The sequence below is a fragment of the Muscardinus avellanarius genome, assembly GCF_963383645.1.
Source record: "Muscardinus avellanarius genome assembly, chromosome: 21".
Lineage (NCBI taxonomy): Eukaryota > Metazoa > Chordata > Mammalia > Rodentia > Gliridae > Muscardinus > Muscardinus avellanarius.
The window spans coordinates 21,301,723-21,314,100 of NC_137807.1; the positions used below are offsets into that span (position 1 = coordinate 21,301,723).

Here is a 12,378-nt window from a genome sequence, read left to right on the forward strand (position 1 = left end):
CACCTTATGAGGAAGCTTGAGATGCGGCAGACAGGGCTGTTCAGGTGCCTGAGATCAGATCCTGGGCATCTGACCCCCACCCCAAGGCCTAACTTTGTTCTCTCCTATGGAAAAGGATTGCCACCGCCTCTCTACAGAAACCCAGGCACAGGGTGGTCTTTTCTCCACTGTGGTACAATAGCTGAGTCTCACACCTCTGAGCCCCTGCTCCCGGGGTAGTAGAGAGACGCCAGGGTCTCCCCCGCAGGCCCCTCCCTACCTGGTCAGGCTTGGTTCTCATACAGACTCTGCCTCTTCTTGGATTTCAGCTCCTTTAGCCACTGGGGAGAGGGCTCTTCTGACCTGAAATCACAAAGCCGGAGGAGCCAGGTGTGAGCTGGGCCGCGGGCTCCCGCAGGCAGGGCTTCATGGTGCCGGACTCTCCACCTGCCGTGCCTGCCAGGCGCCCAGCGGGGGACTCACAGGTGGGGAGATGCCTGCGCGGCCACACAGACCAGTGAGAAGTCAAAACTAAGCAGGTGTCTGAAGTCGCCGCAGCTCTAGAAACCCACCTCCTAAGGATGACTGACCTCCATCATCACCCTCTCTGTCCTCAGAGATGCCGGCGGTACTTTGTGTCTCCTTGTATCACATACTTTGTGACCACGGCACCCAGATATTTGGATAGACATTATTCTAGATGTCTTTGTGAAGTTTTTTTGGGGGAAGGGGATGTTTGGACTAACAGTGAATTCAACAGGCTCAGAGTAAAGCAGAGAACCCTCCATACTGTGGGTGGGCCACATCTAATTGGTAGAAGGCCTTACTAGAGAAAGACTGAGCTGCAGGTAGTGGGGGCCTTCTGCCAGCCGACAGCCTTTGGACTTGGGCTGCCACTGTCCCCAGATCTCCAGCCCACCGGTCTACTCTGAAGACTGGACTCACCAGCCTCTAGAATCGGGTGAGCCGATTCCTTAAAATCACTCTCTCCTCTGAATATACACCCGCACACACCTGAGTCGTTTCTGGGCTGGGGACGGGCAGGCACCCTCTCCCCGTGTCCTTCTGCCTCCACGGCTGGCTGTGTCCCTTTTCCCTGACTGAGACCCCCGTGTTCCTGGGGACTCGCAGGCGTGCGCCCTCCTCTGGAGCCCGTTCTGGACACAGCTTCTCTTTGAGTTTGCATTATAAGCCCCTCCTCTCTCACAGGGATCAAAGGGGTTCCCGGTGGTGGGTTCCAGGTGGTAGGTGTTGCCGCAGCCATCACAGGAAAGGGGCCATAGATTGTACCCGAGGGCACGTCCGGGACTGTGTGCCAATAAAGTTTTATTTATAAATACAGATGGGGCCAGATCTGGCCTGGGGGCTGTAGTCTCCAGTCCATCATGGCACTCACTGTGGCACAACCCCAGTGTCAAGATAAACCCAATTTTATGCGCTGATAGTACAGTAAGATTTCTACTCTTCTCTACCAAGGTCTTCTCTGTGCTGCCCCGCCCCTGGAAAGGCTCCGTCCACACCGCTAGTTTCACCCTCATGACCACTCCAGAGGCTTGGGATAGCCGTAAACCCACTCTGAAGATGGGGAAGTGAGGCTCAGGGCAGTCCCCTGGTTTTCCTCAGCTCTGGCGGCTCCTTGGCAGTGCAGCTGGGATCCAGCCCTGGCTTCTGACCTCAGGGCTGGTACCTTTACCTGCTGGCCCAGCTGCTGCTGGCCCCAGAGCCCCAAGAGCCTGGACACCATATCTGCAAGAGCAGGCCTTGCCCAGGAATGGCCAGGGGCTCCAGAGAGGGCGGTGGACCAGGCTGGGTTTATCCTGTGCCTTTGGGGCTTCCTTCCCAGGTCTCCCGATTGTCCCCAGACACAGATACTTCCCAGGAAGGTGAGAGGTTGGGTGCCTCAGTTTCCCCAGCAGCCTGCCGGGGGTCTGCAGTGAGGGAGGTGGTGGGAGCGGGAGACTTAAGCCCTGGCCCCTTCCCTCCTCCGCCGTGACAGTGTGGACCATCAGAGGACTGAGCATCCACACCAACAGAACGCCCGCTGTAGTCAGAGAGAAAAACGCCAGGGAACCTTCCCGTCAGCTCTGCAGACGTCCACAAGAACCCCGAGAATGTGGGACCTCGCCCCCAGCCCCTCACCTCTCATCCTTCCCCACGTTGGAGGGCAGTGCGCGGCTACCCAGCACCCCGGGCTGGAAGGGGGACTTGGGGGCCTTGGGCTGGGGAGCCCAGCTCGGGGTGTCGCCAGGACTCTCCACCTCCGGCCTCTTGTGCAGCTGAGCCTGGGGAGAGAAGACAGAAGAGGGCCCGGCGTGACCCCTCTCATCTTGGAGAGGGCCCGTCCAGCAGTGGCGCAGGTGGGACCCAGCAGCTCCCGCAAAGGACTGAGCTGGGCAGAGATCCTGTGGACTGAGGGGATCCCAAGCCGCGGGCCCTGGCCCAGGGACTAAGCGACTTCTGAAAGTCCAGAGAATTGTGCTCTCCCTGAGGACCCCAAGGGAGACAGGCCGCAGCTCCATCCTGCAGAAACCTGCGATCCAGTCAGCTCCTCCCCTGCATCCCCAGGAATGACAAGACAATGTGGATGGATGGATGGATGGATGGATGGATGGATGGATGGATGATGGATGGATGGACGGACGGACGGGTGGGTGGATGGATGGATGATGGGTGGATGGATGGATGGATGATGGGTGGATGGATGGATTATGGGTGGATGGAAGGATGGATGATGGATGGATGGATGATGGATGGGTGGATAGATGGATAGATGGATGGATGGATGGATGAATGGATGGATAGGAGGAAGGAGGAGGTGAGAACGGGAGCTGTCCTGACAGGCAGCTCTGGTGGGATCGGTACCTTGAGTGCAGCCGGGTCCATGCCAGGAAACACAGGCATCCTCTGGGGGTGGCTGGGGGGCGTCCTCTCCACCTTCTGTGGCTTTTCCTCCTCGTCTGACTCTTCCCTCTGGAGCGACCTCTCCTCTGTTGCAAAGAAAAGGGTGCTGGAGCGTGTCTGCTGTCCACGGAGGCCCACGTGCCAGAGCCTCTCTGCAGAGGACCTGGCCTTCCTCCCACAGCCCGCAGGAAGATGACCCTGGCCAGCTTCATGGGCGGGGCCAGCCCGGATGCTGTGCTGCTCTACAATCCTGCATCTGGCTGGAAGACGCTGACAACTGGCAGCGCAGGTTTCCCCTTGTGGAGGGCACAGGCAAACACCCCCCAAGCCACGGCTCATTCTAAGTCAGGGGAAGAGAAGGACGGCTCTGGGAGACACAGAGAGGGGGCCCAGGGGGTGCTGGAGCTGTGCTCTTAGGGACAATGTAAAGGGGCTCTGGACCGTGGCCACTGGCCCCAGCCTTCCCGGCGGCAGGGGTGAGGAGCTTCCGCTGTGCCAGGACCCGGGCGCAGGCGTGGCGGGAGCTGGGCAGGACGAGCAGGGCCCTCGAAGGCAAGGTCAGTGTGGCGCCGCTGGTCCTCGAGGCTATGGGACATTTGTGGACTTTTGTCCCTACATGGTATTTATTTGCAGGACAGTGATCAGAGAGGAGTCTCACGCACTAAGAGCCCTTCAACACTCCTCTCAACAGGAAACTGCCGGGAGAGGGAGACCTGGTCTTCCGGGAAACTGCTAAGGGCGCTGTCTGGTCAGGAGCAACGCATTGCCCTGAGCTCAGAGCCTGGTTTGACACCTCACTCTTTGCCCTGCACAAATTCCAAATGATCAAAAACAGAGATGACGGCTTTTTGGGGGAAACTCAAGACTCTGTAGAGAGCAAGGAGGTCAGCTGCCACAGGTGCACGGAGAAAAGTTTGCTTCTTTTTAAGAATCTCTTGTGGTTCTCTATTTATAAATGAAATCTAATTCCTTAGCAAATTGTCAAGGGTCTCCAGGATCCAGCCCCTGACTATCTTTCCGGTGTAATTCCAAGCTTGAGTGATACTAAACTGCTTAAAAATACCCCTGCAAACACACGCACGCACGCACGCACGCACGCACACACACGCACACACGCACGCATGCACACACGCACACACACACGCACGCACGCACACACGCACACACACACGCACGCACACACGCACACACACACGCACACACGCACACACGCACACACACTTTTCACACCTCTGTGCCTTTGATCTGCTGACACTTCAGCCTAGAACACCCTTCCTCATCTGTTCTTTAAAAGTCAATTAGAGCCAGGCGTGGCGGGGCACGCTTGTCATCCCAGCGTTTGGGAGGCTGAGACCTGAGGATCGCGGTTCGCGGCCAGCCTCAGCTACTTAGTGAGGCCCTCTGCAACTCAGTGAGACCCTGTTTCAAAATAAAGAATAAAAAAATAGGGCAGGGGGTGTAGCTCGGAGGTTGAATGCCCCTGGTTTCCATCCCCAGACCCATAATAAATGACATGATCTTCCAACCCAAGATTCTCAGAAAATAAAAAACAAAGAACATATAATGTGCTGGGCGTGGTGGTACCTGCTTATAATCCCAGTACTTGGGAGGCTGAGACAGGAGGATCACAGGTTCGAGGACAGCCTCAGCAAAGAGTGGGACTTTCATCAACCTAGTGAGACCTTGTTTCAAAATAAAATTAAAACAGGGCTGGGGATGTAACTCAGAGGGAGAATGCCCCTGGATGCAATCTATAGTCTCTCTCTCTCTCTCTCTCTCTCTCTCTCTCTCTCTCACACACACACACACACACACACACACACACACACACACACACACAATGTACAAATGTGGATTTAATAAGGATAAAAACAGAAATATTAAATCCCTAAGTTGCATAACCCAAGGGGCCTCAATTAATACCTTAGCCTTTGATAAATCTCTTACCTAGTTTCTGATGAGCTGTGCAGGTCCGGAGCCCTATGTAACTGCGTTCTAATGTCGGGAGGTTCTGCCTGGGTGTAACTCAAACCCTTCCTGCCGTGGCCATGGGTGGGACGGAGGCGCAGGCATACCTGTTGAGTCCTTAAACATCCAGGTGCCGCCGTCCTCCTCCTCCAGAGGAGACTGGCCCTCGGACTGGCTGAATCGGCTGCGCCGCAGGGCGTGGGAGATGGGAGCCCGGCGGCGGCCTCTCTTGCTGAGCTGCACCCGGGTCTTGAGGGCACTTGAGTCGAGAACTGAGGTTTGCTGGGGTCGGCAAGGCGGAGGAAGAGGAGGTAAAGGATCATCAGTGGAGGCCCGTCCCCGGGCTGCGCGGCCCCACGGCTGGACTTAGCTGGCTCATTCTAACGGGAACCCCAGCACCCCGAGCCTCAGCCTCTCCACGCCACAGCCAGGGAGGGTGACTGCGACACCCTGCGGCACAGAGTGCGGCGCACAGTAGGCGCACAAGTGCCTCCTGGAGACAGCGTCTGGGATGCGAGCCAGGGCAGTGCCTGGTGCACACCAGGAGCTCTGTGTCTGCTTGTTGAATGAATAATTAAACACGTCGTCTCACTAAATCCTTAAGACAACCATGTTCGCACGGGAGTCTGCGAGCTGGGAGGTTCTTGGCGGGGTCCCTCCCTCCTTGACCTTGGCCGGTGATGATTCAGGAGCAGGAGGGAGGGCACAAAGCAGCCTGCTAAGCATCGAATTTCCTTCCTTCCTTCCTTCCTTCCTTCCTTCCTTCCTTCCCTCCCTCCTTCCTTTCTTTTCTTTGTTATTTCTTTCTTTTTTTTTTTTGCGGTACTGGTGATGGAACCCAGAGGCATTCTACCTCTGAGCTATACCTCCAGCCCTATTTTTATTCTTTATTTTGAAACAGGGTCTCACTAAAGTGAGGAGGGCCTCACTAAGTAGCTGAGGCTGTCAATGAACCTGCGATCCTCCTGTCTCAGCCTCCCGAATGCTGGGATGACAAGCCTGTGCCACCACACCTGGCCCTGACTTTCCACGTATCCCTGAACCCTCGCCTGTGAGCAGAGGCCAGCCACAGTCCCTGGTCCCACCCACTACTCCAGGGAAAGGGCTGGGGTACAGTCCTCCAGCAGGAAGACCAGCGGCCCCCAGCTCAGCCACCTCCCAGGAGATGCTGTGAAGAGCCTGGCGCTCTGGGTTCCAATCCTGCCCGGTCCAATCCCGCTGTGTGACCTTGGGCACCGGACTTAACCTCTCTGAGCTCGGGCATCCCTATTTATAACAGAAGATCATGGCAGTGCTCCCTGCTGGGGTCACGGGGAGGATCCGGAGCTGGGTCAGGGAAGGCCCGCTGCAGACACAGGCCTGATCCTCACAGCCCAGCGCTGCTGCCACACACCGGGGCTTCTCTGTTCCTGGCAAGCTGGTGTTCCTGCACTAAAATGTGCGTTTCTTCTGCAGAAAGTTGTTGCCGGGGACCCTGCTAAGTGGGTGGTGACTGGCTAACTGCAGCGGGTCCACTGCCCAGAGGCAGCAAGTGGCGGGCGTCCTGCTGGGTGGTCGAGGGACGGGGCGCAAAGCTGCTTCCCCAGCCGGGTCGCCTGGTCTCCTGCCAGGGACCTGGGCGGGGCGGGGCTGTGCAGGAGCCTGAGTCGCCCGGAGAAGGCCGCGTCTGCCTTCTGGGCCACCAAGAGCGGCCATTTAGACCTAGGTGGGAGGGGTGGCCATGGCTGGGGCAGATCTGCGTCCACGCAGCCTCCCTGGCAGCCACAGCCCGGTGCTGGGATGGGGTTGCTCAGTGCTGGGATGGGGTTGCTTAGCACCTCGCTCCCTGTTCAGCCTCCAAATGGTCCCCATGAAAGACCCAAGCTGTGGTAGACATGGCCACCAATTCAGCGCAGAGTCACAAGCATAGCCGCTGGCATCTGGAACCACCCGCAGGCCCTGTGGATTCTCCAATCTCCCAAGCCGTTGCGGACTCCTGCCTCCCGGTAACTACTGAGGACCTAGCAGGGCTGAGGGTGAGAGGTGCGGCCCGCGCCACTGTTGAGGCTTCTAATGGACGCTGAGAAGGGAACGCTTAGTGTCTGCGAAGGGATGTCCAGCAAGGTACAGGGCAGCAGGGCGACGTCACACAAGACGGACAGCGCCGGGCTTGGCAACTGTGAGGTCTCGGGGAATGTTTGTTGAAAGAATGACCGAGTATATTACCCAGCTGAGTCCTTGCAGCCCCGGAGACACGGGCACAGCTCTGCCAACATTTCTCTAGTGTGGGGGATCCCGCAGAGACGGATTTGCATCCTTCTCTGTCTAGAGGTGGTGGAAAATCCCCTTTTTTAATGTGGTACTGAGTATCGAACCCAGGGGCATTCTACCTCTGAGCTACACCCCCAGCCCTATGTTTTATTCTTTATTTGGGAACAGGGTCTCACTGAGTTGCAGAGGGCCTCGCTAAGTAGCTGAGACTGTCCGCGAACCGCGATCCTCCTGTCTCAGCCTCCCAAGTCCTGGGATTACAAGCGTGCGCCACCACATCCGGCTTGGTAAATCCCCTTTTGATTGAGGACGTGGAGAAGTCCTCCAGGGACTGTGGGTAGCCAGCCCCAAGAATGTGGGCGTGGCCTCCTATGGAAGAGGGCGGCCCTCTGAGATCCCCGGCTGTAGTACCCATCACAGGATGCGCAGGTGACGCCATCTCTGAGGAGGTAAAGGACCTGCCGGCTCCTGAGGTCTGGCAGGTCTGAAAGGGGCTGGCGAGGAAGACCTTTGGCCCAGGGCTCCGGGGCAGCGGGCAGCCTGGGGGTGCACTTGAGACCGGGGTGAACTGGGTTATCGGGGTGGCCCCTGGGGCCCCCAGGCCGGGCCCCCAGACCTAAGGGGCCTTTCCTTCCTGCAGAGACCGGGTCCCTGGTCCCTGGGACACTGCTCTACTGAGACAGTGAGAACATCTAGCAGGGGGTCTTGCTGAGCAAACCATGGGCTTGGGTTTGTAACTTCTGAAGGACCCCCAGGGCAGACCCCTGGCCCGAGGGCTCAGCTCACTTTCCATTTGAACACGTGTGATCGTATCTGAGGCTCGGAAGCCCACTGTGGTGGGTACAAATGGATCTGCACGCTGAAGCTCAGAGAGGGGGAGACACTTGCCCGGAGCTGCACGGCTGGGGAAAGGCTGACCCTAGCTACATGCACAGACAGGTCCTGTCTCAGGGTGCGCCCCCTGCGCCCGGCAGGGCTCCCCGGCACACACAGCCCACCCCTGGCGGGCGAATGCTGAAAGGGGCTGGACCCTCCCTTCCAGAAAAAGCGACTGCTTCCACTGAGGCCGCGGGTCCCAGCCTCGGACTTACATGGATGAAGGAGAAGTCGTCCGCTGCCTTTGCGGGGCGGGCGTCGGGTGGGGGCGGCCCCTCCGGGCCGTCGGTGGACTCCAGCTCAGAGCTGGAGCGGTCCCCGCTGGTGCTGCGCCGGTCCCTGGGGCTGTCCTGCTGGGGCCCCGCCGAGGCGGGCTCCGTCTGGGAGGACAGAGATGGCAGCCGGCTGCCGGGGGGCTGCTTCCGAGCCGACGCGGAGCTGCTGCTGTCGGGAGACGGGGAGTCGGGGGCCAGGCTGCAAGAGATGGAGGAAGATGGTGTGTGGGGTGTTCCAGGGGACCGGAGTTCAAGGACAAGATGTGGAAGGGGACACCCAGGACTCTCCAGCCGGAGCATCCCGGCAGGGGCCTCTCCGTAGAAAAAGAACAAGCCGGGCGTGGTGGCCCACGCTTGTGATCCCAGCATTCGGGAGGCTGAGACAGGAGGATCGCGGTTTGCAGGCAGCCTCTGCTCCTTAGTGAGGCCCTTTGCAACTCAGTGAGACCCTGTTTCAAAATAAAGAATAAAAATAGGGTTGGGGGTGTAGCTCAGAGGCAGAATGTCCCTGGGCTCCATCCCCAGAATCACACACACACAAAAATAAAAAACAAAAAACCTCCCTCATAGCATCTCCTGCCAATTCTGTGTTGAAATGGGAGTTACGTGGCTCTGCTGGCTGTGAGCACATATATTGTTTGAATTAATTTGCATTAGCTGGGTGTGGCGGTGCATTTAGAGAGACTCTGTTTCAGAATAAAAAAAATAAAAAGGGCAAGAGGTGTCGCTAGGAGGTAGAATGCTCCTGGGCTCAATCCCCAGTATGGAAAAAAATTTTAATTTTAAGTAAAGATTGTGAATGTAACAGCATTTCATTTCAACTTTCTTAAATTATTTTGGTACTGGGGATTGAACCCAGGGGCATTCTTTGAGCTACACCCCCCCCCAGCCCTTTTTTATTTTTATTTTATTTATTTATTTTTGAAACAGGACTCCACGAGGTTGCCGAGAGTGTCACTAAGTTGCTGAGGCTGGCCTCAAACCTGTCATTCTCCTGTCTCGGCCTCCCACATACTGAGAGTGCAGGCATGCGCAGCCATGCCCAGCTTCTTTTTGTTCTTTTCGCGTGGCCCTGGGGAGGTTCTAAATGATGCCTGTGCGGTATCAAATACCCACCAACAGCCACCCAAGGACAGCCAGACCGCCCGCTCTGTCCCACTCGCTCATGCAGTGAGGTACTGAGCACCTACCTGCAAGGCCCTTGAGGCACTGAGACCCGGTGTCGCTTTCCCAAAGGGGCAGAGCGGGATTGCAGCCCCCGGGCAGCCTCTAGCCGGCCCTAGCCCGCTCTCGCCTCTGCCCCCATGGTGATATACTCAGGCGCTGCCTTGCACAAAAGGCAGTCTGTAAACAGACCACGCCGTTCGCGGTGCACATGCGTGCACACACAGCGCCGCTCCAGGGTGCGGGGAACCTCGCTTTGAGAAAGGGCAGGGGCTCTCCGGGAGGGTGGACCTGCCGGGTCCCCGGACCCCTGCCCAGCTGCACCGCCCACCTGCTGTCCAGGCATCTGCCCAGCTTCCTGGGCCAGGGAGGCTGCGGTTACTGGGAATATGGAGCGTGCATATCACGGAGGCGGCAGCAGGTGGCGCCATTGCCCAGGGCTGCAGCCGGCCCGGCCAGGAGGCTGCAGAGCCTCCGGGAGACAGCAGGGGGCGCCCGGCAACCCAAGAGCCCAGGAGGGCCTGCAGGTCCTACCTAAGTACTGGGGGGCGGGGGCTGGAGCCTGGAGAGAGGAAGGGGCTCCCGGGGTCACTTAGGAGGTGGGCGAAAAAGAAATCCAGGTCTCTAGTCAGTCCCAGGGCTCGGCAGGACGCCCTAGTGAAATTTAACTCATTAAACCCTTAGACTTGGCAGGCTAGAAGTAAAAGGCTTTCCTGGGTATCGATCTATTTATTTTTCTTGCCAATTTTCAATGTTGTCAGCCGCAACCCAGCTTTAACTCTGCCGCGGGCCGTGGCCTGGTGAAGGAGTCCATGTGCTCTGACAGGGGAGGCCTGGGTTCAAGTTCCGCTCAGCCACAAACACACCACGTCAGGACCCTTGCCTGTCCTCAGGCGTCATTTCTTAGGATGAGCGTAATGGCCACAGACGAGGAAACTGAGTCACAGAGCACAAGGGCTGGTGAGTGACTGTGCTGGGAGTTGAACCCAGGTCTCTCTGACTTCCAGGACCTTGGAGGGCTGGGGAGGAAGGAACTATAGACACAGCATATCTACTGCAGGTGGCCACAAAGCCACCATGGTGCTCCAGCCCGCCCAAGGGAAGGAAGGATTGTATCTATGAAACAAGAACAGGTACTTTGCAAAAAAGACCTAACAGGACCTAATAATGGCCACGCATGTTACCCTCCCAGCTAACCTCTCAACTGGGAGGCCTCAAGGTTTTCTTCCACAAGATAATGGAATAAAACGTGCTCACAAAGTACGTGGCCTACACGCTCAATAAAGCTCAGTTAACACACACACACACACACACACACACACACACACACACCCTGAAAAAAGACTAGAATGAAAAAATGTGAAGAAAGGTCTGTGTCCTGGGATTACAGGTGGTTTTCAGCTGCTTTGTTATTTTTTTTGTAGTGGTGAAATGCACACAACATGAAGATTACCCTGGGTGACCTTTCCATTTTCAGCACCAAATGTCTAGATCTTCACCACCGCCAGAGGAAGCAAAGTACCCACGAAGCAGTGGTTCCCGCCCCCCTCGCCCCCACCTGCTTTCCACCCCCACGGATTTGCCTAACTTGAGTATCTCCTATATCATTTGCTTTATACATAGATTTCACACTCGTGTGTGTGTGTGTGTGTGTGTGTGTGTGTGTGTGTGTTGTGAGTGTAGGGGGGTACTGAGGATAGAACCCAGGACATTCTACCTCCGAGATACACTCCCAGCCCTATTTTATTACTTTACTTTGAAATAAAACAAAAGGGTCTCACTAAGTTCCTGAAGCTGGCCTCAAACCTGTGGTCCTCCTATCTCAGAGCCTCCTAAATACTGCAATGGCAGATATCTACCATCACGCCCGGCTTCTGTTTCTACTTCTTAAATTTCTTACAATTTCCTAAATTTCTATTTCCTAATTTTTTTTTTTTTACAATGAGAATGTTTTCCTCTAATAATTACAAGGAGGCCCCTGGGGTGCAGAAGTCATGGGGCTGCCTGGCCTCCATCACGATGCCCTCCTGGCAGCCGCAGCCCCGAGACCTACCTGTCCCCGCCCTGGCGCTGGTCAGCCCAGGTTCCATACTGGCCGTCAGCTCCGTGCACGAGGGTGTCGGTGTCCTGGGCCTCGGGCGCCCTCCTGGAGAAGCACTGCTTCAGCTGGTCCTGCGGGGAAGACAGGGGGTTCCATCAGGGCCATGTCCTGTCTGACACTGACCGGGAGGCCTGAGAGAGATGCTGGGTAACCAGCACCCTGGCTTGCCACAGGATAAGGGCCTGCAGTGCTCACACTGGACAGACCAGGATGCAGGGGTCACTAGAGGGTGCGCGGGGTCCTCCTGGCCGATCCCGGCCCCTCTCGGTGCCCCTCAGCCCTCACGATGTGGGCTTCCCTCCACTCTAAGGCCCTGAGACCTCTCAGGCTGCTGGGGTACCCCCGTCCTCCCACTTTCCCCGGGAGCTCCATCCAGCATGACGCCCCTGGAGCGTCGCCCACCCCTGCCCCAACAATCCCCCACGCCACGTTCCCTGACTGACCACACACACCCCTCCTGCATCCCCGGCTTCTGTGGCTTTGATTGCGTGACTCCCCACCCCCAAAGACACGGCGACCTCCCCCTCCCCTAAACATCTTGCAGCCCACCCACCCTGGACCACCCCTCATTAGCACCCGGGAGAGTCTGGCTCGTAAGTCATTCATGCAGCAAAAATCTACTGGGAACCTTCTACGTCTCGGCTTCTGGGAACCTTTTCTACTTATCAAGATAATGCAGGTTCCTGGGGAACCGTTGAGGAATTACCGAAAGCTAGTGGCCCAGCCCAGAGGCACTTCCCGGGGGCCCCTCCTCCACCCCGTTTTCAGAGGCTGGAGGACGCTGCAGTCCTGGACCCAGCGTGGTTCTCAGCCCGCCCGCTGGGCCAGTACCGGGTCTCCCGGGCTTAAGCGCTTAAGCGAGTC

The 12,378-nt window shown here is 57.3% G+C and overlaps 1 protein-coding gene across 2 annotated transcripts in view; it reads right to left on the reverse strand.

Annotated features, from left to right (window-relative positions):
• Positions 1-263: 263 nt before the first annotated feature.
• Positions 264-12,378, reverse strand: part of LOC308277924 (uncharacterized protein KIAA1671-like) — a gene marked incomplete at both ends in the record, with an annotated part of 68,097 nt that continues 55,982 nt past the window's right edge. For both annotated transcript variants that reach the window (XM_080717443.1, XM_080717442.1), the window contains 6 exons: positions 264-342; positions 2,119-2,261; positions 2,842-2,966; positions 4,956-5,130; positions 8,190-8,448; positions 11,467-11,585. In XM_080717443.1, the coding sequence (XP_080573569.1) occupies positions 264-342; positions 2,119-2,261; positions 2,842-2,966; positions 4,956-5,130; positions 8,190-8,448; positions 11,467-11,585 (900 nt within the window). The remainder of the gene's footprint in view (positions 343-2,118; positions 2,262-2,841; positions 2,967-4,955; positions 5,131-8,189; positions 8,449-11,466; positions 11,586-12,378) is intronic.